Source organism: Cololabis saira, chromosome 1, assembly GCF_033807715.1.
Source record: "Cololabis saira isolate AMF1-May2022 chromosome 1, fColSai1.1, whole genome shotgun sequence".
Classification (NCBI taxonomy): Eukaryota; Metazoa; Chordata; class Actinopteri; order Beloniformes; family Belonidae; genus Cololabis; species Cololabis saira.
In genome coordinates, this window is record NC_084587.1 from 27,563,798 (window position 1) to 27,576,560 (window position 12,763).

The 12,763-nt window shown below is 40.4% G+C and overlaps 1 protein-coding gene across 1 annotated transcript in view; it reads left to right on the plus strand.

The window, feature by feature from the left end:
• The first annotated feature begins 526 nt into the window (after positions 1–526).
• The window catches only part of myo15ab (myosin XVAb), a 71,702-nt gene continuing 59,465 nt past the window's right edge, over positions 527–12,763 (plus strand). Inside the window, 17 exon segments of the mRNA XM_061732829.1 lie at positions 527–805; positions 1,169–1,392; positions 1,465–1,605; positions 1,780–1,945; positions 2,618–3,178; positions 3,473–3,670; positions 3,893–4,134; positions 4,591–5,053; positions 6,813–6,895; positions 7,345–7,408; positions 7,724–7,833; positions 8,738–8,812; positions 9,240–9,330; positions 9,449–9,454; positions 9,537–9,640; positions 12,199–12,262; positions 12,606–12,719. Coding sequence (XP_061588813.1) covers positions 527–805; positions 1,169–1,392; positions 1,465–1,605; positions 1,780–1,945; positions 2,618–3,178; positions 3,473–3,670; positions 3,893–4,134; positions 4,591–5,053; positions 6,813–6,895; positions 7,345–7,408; positions 7,724–7,833; positions 8,738–8,812; positions 9,240–9,330; positions 9,449–9,454; positions 9,537–9,640; positions 12,199–12,262; positions 12,606–12,719 — 2,985 coding nt within the window.

Below are 12,763 nucleotides of genomic sequence, written 5' to 3' on the forward strand. Positions count from 1 at the left end.
GCTCCCCCCTGCTCCCTCCCCAATGGCATCCCCATTTTCTGATCATACAAGACAACCACAGAGAACCCCTTCCCCCCTGGCTCGAGGACCCTCACCCCCCCATTCTCCCCATGCCTCCCTGATCCGGCGTAGTCCTCCACCCTCACCAAGAGCATCAATGAGGCGAAATTCTCCACCTTTGTCACCCCGTATGTCCATGATGAGGCAAAGTCCCCCACCATCAACCCGCATGTCCACGATGAGGCAAAGTCCCTCACCAAGTCCTGCACGAAGCCAATTTGGTGGGTTTAAGAGGCAAGGGTCACCCTCCCCTAGTCGTGCATCACCTTCTCCTTCTCCTCAGTTAGACAGAAGACCTTCTTCTTCCCCCTCCCCATCTCGACGTAGTTTATCTCCGGCAGGGCCTCGGCCTGCTCCCTCGTCTCCTACCCTTTCTCGACGCTCAACTCGGCTGTTAAAAGACCCAACACCACCAACAAGACCTAGAATAGGGGGTGTTCCTTTAGGTACTGTCAGGCCTTCTCCAATGGGTCTTAGAGGACGTCCTGTCCCTCCACCCACTCAGAATGTACGTCCATTCCGTGCCTCCTCTATAAGAAGTAACAGATCCTCTGTTCTTACAATAGACTCCTCCCTCCACTCCTCTCCTTTTAACTCTCCTCATATGGTCCACCGCGCTCCCATGAGAAGGAGAGACTCTGCCCGACTTCCTTCTCGCCCCATAGCTCGAGGGCGTCCCCTCATAGCCAAGCAGTCTATGAAAAGGGTACCTCCAGCCTCCCCACAATTCTCTCTTAAACACTCTGCATCCTCTCAATTTGACCCTCAAATTTCTCATCAGTCTTTCTCTCATCCGCCTCCACACATTGTCCAGTCTTCCTTTTATGCTCCAGAAAATTACATGTCAAGCCCAAATGCTAGTCCTCATATTGAGCAGTCACATCTGTATGATAATCCTTCCTCCCCCATCCTTTCTGGTGCTTTGCAAAATCATGCTTTTCGACAAGCTTCTTTTTTGTCCCCTCTTGGACCAGATGCAGCACAAATGGTGGGCATGGGTGAAGTGTCTGCAGAATTATTAGAACCTTATGTTCCTTTGGACTCTACACAGCCTGGTGCAATGCACAATCAGGTAATTCAGGATCCATCTTTTGTTCCTCCACTACAGAGGCCATCATCAACTTATGAACAGCCTGTGGCCCGCTCATCTCCCATGCTCTCTGGGGCTATACAAAATCGTGCTTTGCGAGATGCATCTTATGCATTTCCGTTGCAAAACCCAATGTCACCATATGAACAGCCTCTGCCCCCTTCTTCTCCAGTACTGTCTGGAGCTCTGCAAAACCAGGCAGTGAGAGAAGCATCCTATATGTCGCCACTCCCGAGACCTCAGTCTCCATTTACCCCTTCTGTGCCCTCATCTCCTATGCTCTCTGGAGCAATGAAACATGGTCAGGTATTAAGAGGTGTGGCTTCTTATCAAACTCCACAGTTACATTCACCATATGGTCCAACTGTTATTACTCCATATGATTATATCTCGGAACCTGGTCCATCGCCCCTGCTCCATGATGCACTGCAAAACAGATCTAATTTGCAGAATGTGTCTTTAAGATCCCCTATGATGCAACGTCGTAATCCTTATGCACCAGCTACGCCCCATCTTCACAGTGCTCTTCAGCAAAATCCAAACTTGCGCCGAGCATCTTATCAAAAACCCACAGAATTTAGACAGCTTTCGCGTGGACTTCAACCATCCTCATCTCCGATGTTGACTAGTGCCCTGCATAACCCGCACTTGATGCAAGTATCATACCAGCTTCCGGATGGGACCCTGATGTCACCATATGCAAATTCACGGTCCCCCTCAGTGCTTGGCCATGCTCTCCAAAACCAACAAGTTCGCGGAGCCTCATACATCTTGCCTGATGGATCAGTTATCAGGGTAAGTTTAAAGAACGATTTTGAAAAGTTTATATACCGTATTTTCTGGACTATAAGCCGCACCTGTATATAAGCCGCATCCGCTCTATTTTTAAAAAAACAACAAAAAAAGATATACAAGCCGCACCTGTATATAAGCCGCATCCGCTCTATTTAAAAAGAAAAGATATGCAAGCCGCAAATATTTATGTTGTTAGATTAGATATTTACTACATGTACAGAACCATTTTGAACTGTAAATGATGTACGTGTTTGTACCTAAATAGATCTTTCCTAACAGTGTCTTTTAACACGGCAGCAACTTTGCTGATTAAAACGGGACCGAACCAAGAGAAAATAACCAGTACTTATTTATCTATTTATCTGTTTGAAATCTGCTTCTACCTACTTCTATCTGCTAAAGAATAAGTAGCGTATTCTTCTTTGCATTTATTTTGTCTTAGTTTTTATTCTAATTCCGGTACAGCGCCCGAGCGGTGGAAGAAAAATCCACAGAATAGCCGCACCTTTGTATAAGCCGCATGGTTGAAAACCTATGGAAAAAGTAGCGGCTTATAGTCCAGAAAATACGGTATAGGTTTTTTGTTTTTTTGTATTTGAACATATAAGCATTCTTCATTACCATAACACTCTTACATATCCGTATAAACAGGACCCCCGTGCCCTCCAAAAGTCAATGTCACCTAACCTCTCTGGAGCTCTTCAAAACAAGGATCTTAGGACTGCTTCATACACTCTTCCTGATGGCACCATTATGGATCCAAGGCAGCAAGTAAACCATGACTCGTAATTCTTTATCTAAATTTGAATTAATCTTTAACTTATATGTTTAAATCTTTCCTTGAGTAACATTTGTTAAATATTTTGTAATAGAACTTAATTCATATTTTTCTTTGTTTACTGTCTGTTCGTTTAGCAAAGCATTTCCCCAAACCTTACTAAGGCATTAAACAACCAAGCTCTACGTGAAGCCTCTTTCTCTCTCCCTGATGGAACCATTGTGATCGACTCCAAGCAGCAAAAGTCCCCAAATCTTAAAGCAGCACTTCAAAACCCTTACGTGAAGAGTGCCTCTTATGCCCTTCCAGATGGCACTATCATCATCGATCCACGGAAGCCTATATCGCCAAACCTGTCCAGTGCTCTACTGAGCTCTTCACTGTTGAACGCTTCCTTCAGACTACCAGAGGGGGTTCGAGACCCCAATACTCCTGTATCCCCAAACCTGGCTAAGGTTGGCTGTACATTAAGATCTCTTTGGTGTCTTTTAAATGTTTCTTCATACTTTCCTGGTAGTTTTAAAGGTGTGATTTATCAATAATTATTTTTTCTGTCTCTCTTCACAACGTAGTAGGGTTTGTGTACAGGGGAATAGCTGTTAAAAATGCTCCATCAAATTAATGTACTGTAGTATCAGTTTTAATAATAATATTTAACGTAATCTACTAATTTATTTTAAAACAATATAAATACATTTTTTTCAGAGTTCAGGGAAACTTAAACTGAAACTAGTTGCTCTAATTCCCAGGCTCTCAATAACCCAGCTTTGAAAGGAGCTTCATACACTCTCCAAGATGGAACTGTCATTGTGGATCCAAGGAAACCAAAGAGCCCCAACCTGAAAGCTGCCCTACAAAATCCCTATCTAAAGAGCGTGTCCTATGCTTTACCTGATGGAACTATTATCATTGACCCGCGGAAACCAGTTGCCCCTAACCTGTCTAAAGTGTGTACCTGTTGAAATGAATCTCTTGTAACTTAGTAAAACTTGTTGAAATTATCAATTTATTTACAATAATCTGGTTCCTGCATGTCTAAAGTTAGACATAGCATTGTAGTGGCTGTAGTTTATTGAAACGTACAGTAATTATTAAGAAAGGTTAGTATATCAAAGTAGTTATGGTCTTGAAGGTATGGTGACCTGGTGTCTTCCTTCTGCAACCTCCAGGCTCTAATGAATGAGAACCTTCGTAATGCATCATTCCAGCTGCGTGATGCTCCTCTGGTTGTTCCTGGGCAGAAGCCCTCCACTCCAAACCTAACAGCTGCTCTTAGGCAAAACAAGGACCTTCGTTCCACAAGTCTCTTTCATCTCTCAGAAAACTCTGTACTGTCAGGGGCACCCAAACCAACTAGTCCCAACCTTAACTCTGCACTGAGGAGAGAAGACCTGCGAGTTGCCAATTTCAGGTAGGAAACTGAATTTACTAGAAGAGATGACCAAATAAGCTTGTCCAAGAATTACGCAGAAGGGCGTTTTTAGAAAACAGAAGTCAAGCGAGGAAACTACTTTTGAAACCATGAAGACTGACATAAAGAAATATATTCAGAAATATATTAACCCAAAGCAATTGAATAAAACCCCTGTAGATTATTTCCTGCTTGTTTGATTGCCAGTTACTTCTGTTATAGAACACAAGGCAGACATTTGTTTGGATGGCAATAGTCAGTCCCGATCATCCTAAACAGAAAAAGCAGGTATAGATAAATAATGGAATCAACTAAATCAGCCTTTGCAGATTTCAGTTACTTGAAAGTGGGACTCCTTAAGTGAATGATGTAATGATGAAAATGTAGAATTACTTGAAAATGCATTTAACCACACAGATTTCCACACCCAATGTGACAAAACCTCCTCATTGTCAGATTTGAACAACATTATAAAATCCTGTGTTGCATGTTCTTTGTGAAAGAGAGCTACTCCTGGTTCCACAGGCTTCCAGATCGCTCTCTTCTCACACGACGGTTCCACAACCCAAGTTTGTCTGACGCAGTGCAAAACCAGCAGCTTCGCTATGCTTCATACAATGTGCCAATGGGACTGCAGGGGCAAGACCACCGATATGCTGTCATACCCCCTTATGGGCCACGCTCTGGACATTGGGCCAGGAATACCAGAGGAGGAAGTGAAGGTGGGGAGGATGTTTGGGCAGCTGAGAGAGTTTTACCACATGGTACGCTCCAGAATTTGTCTAAGTGGTCCATGTACAGAGAAGATGGGGTACTAGAAGGATATTGTCCCACTCCTCATGGTGTCGATGGACAGCCTCAGGACTTGGACTGGACTCCTGACAGAAAAAGAGTGCCAGGTCAAAGCTGGTATGACAAGGTACTTTTATTTATGACTTCAGGTTGATATTAATATGAAGATGAAAAGGAATCATTCATCCACTTTTAGTAGGATTAAGTTTTTATTGTTCTTAAGAAAATGTTGATAATTGGTGGGTGACTCAATTAAAATAAAAAATGGGAGTGATGCATATATTATTCAAGGAATACCTCAGAAGCCTACAATCGGAATGGGCAAATAATTTCCTTGTAGATGTTATGACAAGGAATCTGCAAGGTTCTGCCTTTTTTATTCAGCTCGACATCCACTGACAATGGCCGGGTTTCCCAGATCAGTTAAGTAGTTCTTAACAGCGAAAGACTTCTTTCAAACCTTCTTAAGGAGCCTGTGAAAGAAAATCGCGTTTCCCAGAGTTGCTCTTAGCTTAAGTATCTCTTTCATTAAGAAGGAAATGAAAGATGCTGCTGACCCAGTCTTTCCAACCATCTTAGTGAACGAAGACTCACAGATCCAGCCGCGTCAGGCAAATCAATATCACACCAAGCAATGAGATATTAAAACAATGCACCCCGCACAAATTTTGATTTATTTTATACTTTAGATTTATATTGTTTAGCATTTATTGGTGACAGCAAAGGGGAAAAAAAAGAAAAATAAGGAATAACAAGTGTGTTCCTGTATATGCTTTATGCGCACAAATAAAACGATCATCATGAATATCATTTATTTGATAATTTGGCTGCTATACAGCATGTTCTCGCTGCAAATCAACCGCGTCACCGTGCGCGAAGCAGAACTGTTTATATGAACGCATTCGTGCGTCAGCACTTCAGTCCCCTGGACGTGTGTCGGACCGGGCTGTCCAGACAGCCGTGACACCTGCGCCGTGCCCGAGCCCGAGCCCCTATGTGATGACAGGGAAGCAGCAGCTGAAGAACGAGATCCTTTGATGAATCGTTCATACAGTCTCAAATATAATCAATGGTGTCGGTTTATATTAAAGAATCTTTTTGCCCAGAAGAAAAAAGAGCGAAGACAACGACCCATAACTATTTTCTTCTCTTGAAAAAACCCACCTGCCGACTCGCGCTGTATACAGCGCGAGTCGGGATGCAGCATCATTCAGAAGAGGAGGAATACGTGCGAGGCGGGGATGATCTCTGCAATCTGAAGCCCTCTATAATTGTAAAAAGAATTTCACTTATCACGGGTTCTTTTTGGAACATAACCCCTGCGAAAAACCAGGGTTTGCTGTAATTCCACGTTGCGATTTGCGAAACTCGCCTTCTCTTGGCTCATGTTTTTGAACACACACACACGCCCACCCCGTTTACTCCCGGTCTCCGTGTGTGGGGAAAAAAAGCCTCACTGTAGCCAGAAATAACGGAGTAACACACCGTTTGGATGAAAAAGGGTCATTGAATTATATTTATCATCTTAATTTTTTATTATAACGCACAGGCAGCAGTGAATTAGTGCGTTAGGCACCAGTGCTGCGTGTGAAAATGCGCTGATAGTGATCGGTGATCGATTTGCCTGGCATCGATTCATTTGGTTTCAGAACCGTACAGCTGCTCCAAAGAGCGTCTGAAAGAGCGAAACTAAAGGACGGTGTTAAGAAGTCATCTGGGAAACACCCGTATCTTAGGATTCTCTCTTAGTTCAAACCTTCTTTGAACCTCTCTTAAATCCTTAAGAGAGGTTGGATCTGGGAAACCCGGCCAATGTGCCTTAGGTAGGAAAGCGTTATATGATTTTGTTGGGCTGATGACATATCATTGTGGGATTTTGTATCCAGATTTACTGTATCATAAGCATGCCCACATCAGGGCACAGGGTGAAACGCTGGGCAGAGGGAATGGAAGACATGACCCAACTCACGTAAGCATAATCCAGAACAAGTACATTCACTACATTCGCTCCTCATTCATTCTTTCACATTTTACTATGTCAAGAACTGTTTTACTCAAGACTGTGGAAGCTCATTTCATTTAAAATAATACCCGTTCAGTTTCATCAAGCAGTAATTTTCTTAGTGTGTCCCAGTGTGCCTGTTGGATTAAAAAAAAATCTTTGAAGATTAGTCAGTTTAGAAAAATTAACTCTTACACAGTTTGTTAAATATATAAGTATTTTATCAAATTCAAGCATGTATTTTCATCTGTGTGGAAGTAATGTCCTTTCACATCAGAAGGAAACCCCAAAATTAAATATTTGTGTAATTTAGCAGCTCCTAGGAAATTTAGGAACTGGGTGTCAAAGTGAGTGTGACAATACTACTTCAGTGCCGGTGTGTGCTCAATTTTTACATTTCCTCTAATTAATTCCAGTGAACTGAATGAGAATACAGTTCTGATGAACCTGAAGAAACGCTTCGACCAAGAACTTGTATATGTATGTTGAATTTCTATTATGCAAATTAAGTGATTATTGTAATAATAGTTGATATATATATATATATATATATATATATATATATATATATATATATATATATATATATATATATATATATATATATATGTATATATATGTATATATATATGTATATGTATATGTATATATAGTGAGAGAGAGAGAGAGAGAGAGAGAGAGAGAGAGAGAGAGAGAGAGAGAGAGAGAGAAAGAGAGATATTTAATCCAGACATTCCCAAATGTATGCATTTATTTACCCTCTGGTCTTCCTTTCTTTTTGTGTGTGCATCTTAGACATACATAGGTAGCATCCTTGTGTCTGTGAACCCTTACAAGTTGCTCAACATTTACGGCACAGACATGGTGCATCAGTACGAAGGCCATGGTCTAAGTGACAACCCTCCGTAAGACGTGTAGTGTGTGTGTGCATGTGCATGCGTCTTTTAGACCTGTTAGACTTTAAATTCCTTGTCTTAGTCAAGGTAATATATTTAGCCTGTTTGTCTATTTGCCAGTATGCACTAAGTAGCATCTGTATATATAAATATAAATATATATATAGATAGATATACTTTATTAATAGACTCAGGGTCCATTTAAAAAAAGACAAACACACATACAAATTTAAAAAAGACAGTCATGCCAGTGTTTCCACATTGCTGATTGATATCTCACAGCACTCAGTCCAAGATTGGTCAACAGCATTAAACCATTAATATATATATATATATATATATATATTTATATATATATATATATATATATATATATATATACACACACTTTTCATGCACTTCATTATACATTTGGTGGAGCACATAATGATATATCTGACTTATAATAACCATAATGTGTACTTTACTAAAAAGTGGTCAGATGCTGATTGAAAGAACTATGAGCTCTTATCGTTCTGTTGTTGTTGTTGTTTTGTTTTGTTTTTTTGGGGGGGGGTTCTCAGTAGAGAAAATCAGCTTTACTGTTCAAACTGTATTTACTTTAGGTTGTTCTAACTGTAACCTTTCATACCATGCATGTGTGATTGCATGATTTAACTCTTGTACTACAAATGTGTACATGTGTTCCAAGCTTCACTCAGAGAGGGTATGTGGTGGTAAATAAAGGTGTAAATGTCACCTCTCTCAGGTGTTAGAAAGCAGCTACTGTTACACTGTTATTGGTCAGTTGCCAAGGGAGAGTTTGGTTATGGATTTCACTAGCGCTTTAATTTTTAACAGAACAGGCATGAAGAGTGTAGACAACCAATCATCCTGAAATGACTTTTAGTAATAATGTTCAATTGTGTTGCAGTCATCTTTTTGCCATTGCTAATCTTTCATATACGACCATGATGGATGCCAAAAAGGAACAGTGTATTGTGATCAGGTATTAAATGGTATTACTTCTATAGATGTTTTATTTTGTTTGGATAAGTGTTTGAAAAAATGTAAGAACCCCTTACCTCTTACCATATTAATTTTCTGTACAGAATAGCCACAAGAAGTGTGTAGAAAGCAGGTTTGACTTTGTGCATCTCTTGTTATCATGCAGTTTATCTGCTTGTCTTTACACTATTCATCAAGTTTAATTATTTTCTATGTGTGCTCTTAAACATAAAGACTTACAAACCCTATCAGTACTTTCCTACAACTGTGTTTTAAGTGCGTTTAACTTTAGAAAGAAATGAAATATAAAATGGTCGGCTAGGATTACTCTTATTTCAAAATGATCCATACATATTGCATTAATGATTGATTGTATGAAAAAAACCTACGTGCCGTGAAAGTTACAGTAATGTTATTTGTTATTCCAGTGGAGAAAGTGGGGCAGGAAAGACAGAAGCCACGAAACTGATCCTGCGTTACTTGACAGCCATACATCACAAGCGCAACATTGCACAGCAGGTGAGTATGTACATGTACGTTGTATGTGCCTACATACAAACTTCAGTTTAAATCGTGGAAATTTCAACAATTTTTTTTTCTCTCTCTCTCTTTTCCTCCTCATGCCATCTCCTTTCAGATACAGGTAAACTGTTCTGTTCTTATGACAAGCACCATTTCTGTTGGCAGTAACCATAGTAACTTTTCTGTTTCTGGTAATTGGTCAGATACTTGAGGCCACGCCCTTGCTGGAGTCTTTCGGGAATGCCAAAACAGTGCGTAATGACAACTCTTCACGCTTTGGCAAATACACGCAGATCTACATGGATGAGTGAGTAGTAACTTTTCCTGTTAATGAACTCTGTCTTGTCCACTAGTGTGAAGAAACTAACATCCACTATCTAAATATTACTATAGTATAATGGTGAATTGTACTTTTGTTTTTCCAAGAAACTGCTCTTTATGTGAGAAAATTGAAAGGTTTAGGTTTAAGAGATGCATTGTGCATTGTGTAGGATGTATGCCGTTATATGTTTCTATAGTACATTTATAGAATGTGTTCAGAATACTGTGTGCGTGTCCAAAATCTTCAATTGTAATGAATATGAATAAATCCAAACTGTTCTCCCTAGGATGTAGAGTTCATCAAGGTGATCCAATGTCCCCTCTGCTAATTAATATTGTGGCAGATCCTCTAGCAGTAGGCATCAGGAGGCCTCTTGACATTGAAGGAATCAGATTAGGCGGTACTGAGACAAGTGTAACTTTGTATGCTGATAACCTTTTAAAGCGACACTACGTAACTTTTCCACCTTAATATAATATTTCCAGAGTCATTGTGATTGTACATCAACTTCCAACAGGTTTAATGACACCTCTGTCATGGTCTGAGGGGTCTGTATCGCCTTCACTGGCACTATGTAACTTTGAGGAGCATGGTAGGAACCCTGCCACACTACTGGTAAAGCACTACCGCTTTTGTCCAAAGGAGACGCCAAACTCAACAAAAGCTGAAAGTTACGTTGTGCTGCTTTAATTTGCCTGGAGAAACCAAAACTCTCTACTCCTATTCTTTTGAATAATGTCAATTCCTTTAACAGCATCTCAGACTCTACAATAAATTGAGGAAAGTGAATTCATGCCGTTAGGAACTGGTTTAACTGAAGCATCCCTAAAGATTCTGCCTTTTACAATAACGAACAACCTCTTAACATGAAAAATGAAAGCATGGGATTTCTCACAGAATAAAGACCAGTTTACATAATTTACTCAGTTTTGCTTTAAGTTTGGTCTTCCCCATTCACATTTTTTCCATTAGCTTCAAATTACATTAAAGAAACCTCAACCTGATATCCTGCTAACTTCTCATTCATTTTAGCACCTCGTTTCAATATTTGTGAAATGCTTCACCACCTCAATTTTTTTGCTTCTATTTGAGATGACTGGGCCAAATATTTAAGTTCAGAGATGTCAATAGAGTTCTGGGATGGGGCTGTGTCATGGATCCATCACTGCTCTGTGCAAACGCATTATAGACTGATCCAGGATGAGGTTATGCGTAGACTGCATTACACCTAAGTGGAGCGCAACCAAATCTACCCCTCACTGTCTCCTGCATGTGTCATTCTGCTGAAGGGTCACCCGCAAACCTGTTTCGGTTCTGCTCAATGTTAAATCAGTTTTCAACAGCAATCTTCAGATGCCTCTCGAGGTCTTACTCTTGCAAGATCACTCCTAACCACAACCTGGCAATTTTAAGTCGCTCTTCAAAGACTTTGTAGCTTTAATCTCATGGTCAAATGGTGATATGCCTAAGACTGGTAGTGGCAGAAAAAAAAGTACTATCTAGATCTGGTGGTCTGTTACACCAACAAGCTTCACACATCGACTTAAAGGAGCTTGAGGCTGGATTGTGGCAGGATTTATGAAAAAAATCCGTATACATTTTAAGTTTTCTAGTAATAATGTCAGATGAAGCGTTCCAAACCCAAAAGAATGAGCCCTCTAGTGTATCTCTCCTTTGCCTTGAACAGGCTGTGTGCTGCAAAATGTGCTGCAATTCGGTCCCGAATTTCCCGCGCTGGGCTGCGGATGTGACGTCACATGACGCTGCATGTGCGTTCTCCCCGTTCTCCCGTGCCGGCTTCACTGTTGGCTGCAGTACCCCCAACGGCCGTCGTGGCGAAGGGTGGCGCTAGAGAGTCTCATTTCTTTAAAGGAGCCTCAAGCTCCTTTAAGGAGATATTGTCTGTTATACAAATGGAAAAACAGTGTTTCCATAAACACCCAAAACATATTTTAGAGTATGTGTGGATGTTTTCCAGTTCAGTACAACATCATACATCATACTTATATACCATCACTTTATAGATCTGCTCTCTTAATTTTTTGTTTTAACCTTTGGCAGCCTGTTAGTTTTTCTTTCTTCATGTGCTTGCATGTTTACAGTAAAAATGTAAATCTTAAAATCAAATATAAAAGGAAAAGTATTGAATGGCATGTTGAAAAGAAATCTAAATGACTATTGAAGAAATTCCTAAAAGGAAATATGAAATCCTTTTCAACTTTTCAACATAAAAATCTTTCATCATTTTCCCATTAAAAACGACATTTTTCATTTATTTTTTATTAGATAAACACAAAAAAAAATGTATGCTAAACTTAACTCTAAAGTCCTCCTCTTCAGACACACATTGGGCTTAACGGGGAATATGCTAATGTGTCCGGGTAGCAGAGTCAGAGGGAAAGTTGATCTTCTGTTAGAACTGTGACATATTACACATGCGTGACCTGTCACTTAACATAAGTCGTACTGTCTGTACCGTGTGTGAATTTGTGTGTATGTTTGTGTTTGTGTGTACGTGTACCTGTCTATGTACCATTTCCCAGGGGTGTTATCAGCGGTGCCATAACATCTCAGTACCTGTTGGAGAAGTCCCGCATTGTCTTTCAGGTGAGCAACGCATTAACACACGCAGCACGTCAGGTGGAGTCTTCTTACATCTGAGTCATAGTGAGAAAGAGGAGACTGCTAAGGGAAATAGCAAGATCAATATCATTATCTAACCATGCCTTAGGCCAATCCAGTTGCTTTCTACCCATTTATCAAGCCATTCATCCATTTATGTCCATCAAGCATCCCTTCCTTTGTCAACAGTTTTAAGTCCATGTCAGCGATTCCACAACCAAAGCTCTAAAAGTACTCAGCATTTTTAGTTTAGATTTAAGTGCACATCAATATGTGCCAGTGGGCGTTACTTGTCCTTGTGCTTGTGTATGTGTGTGTTTCTCCACAGGCCAAATCAGAGAGGAACTACCATATCTTCTATGAGATGTTGGCAGGTCTTCCCCCTAATGAGAAGCCCTCGTTGCATCTACAAGAAGCTGAGACTTACTACTATCTGAATCAGGTACTCACATATAATTCCACTTTCACACCACATCTCTTGAGAAG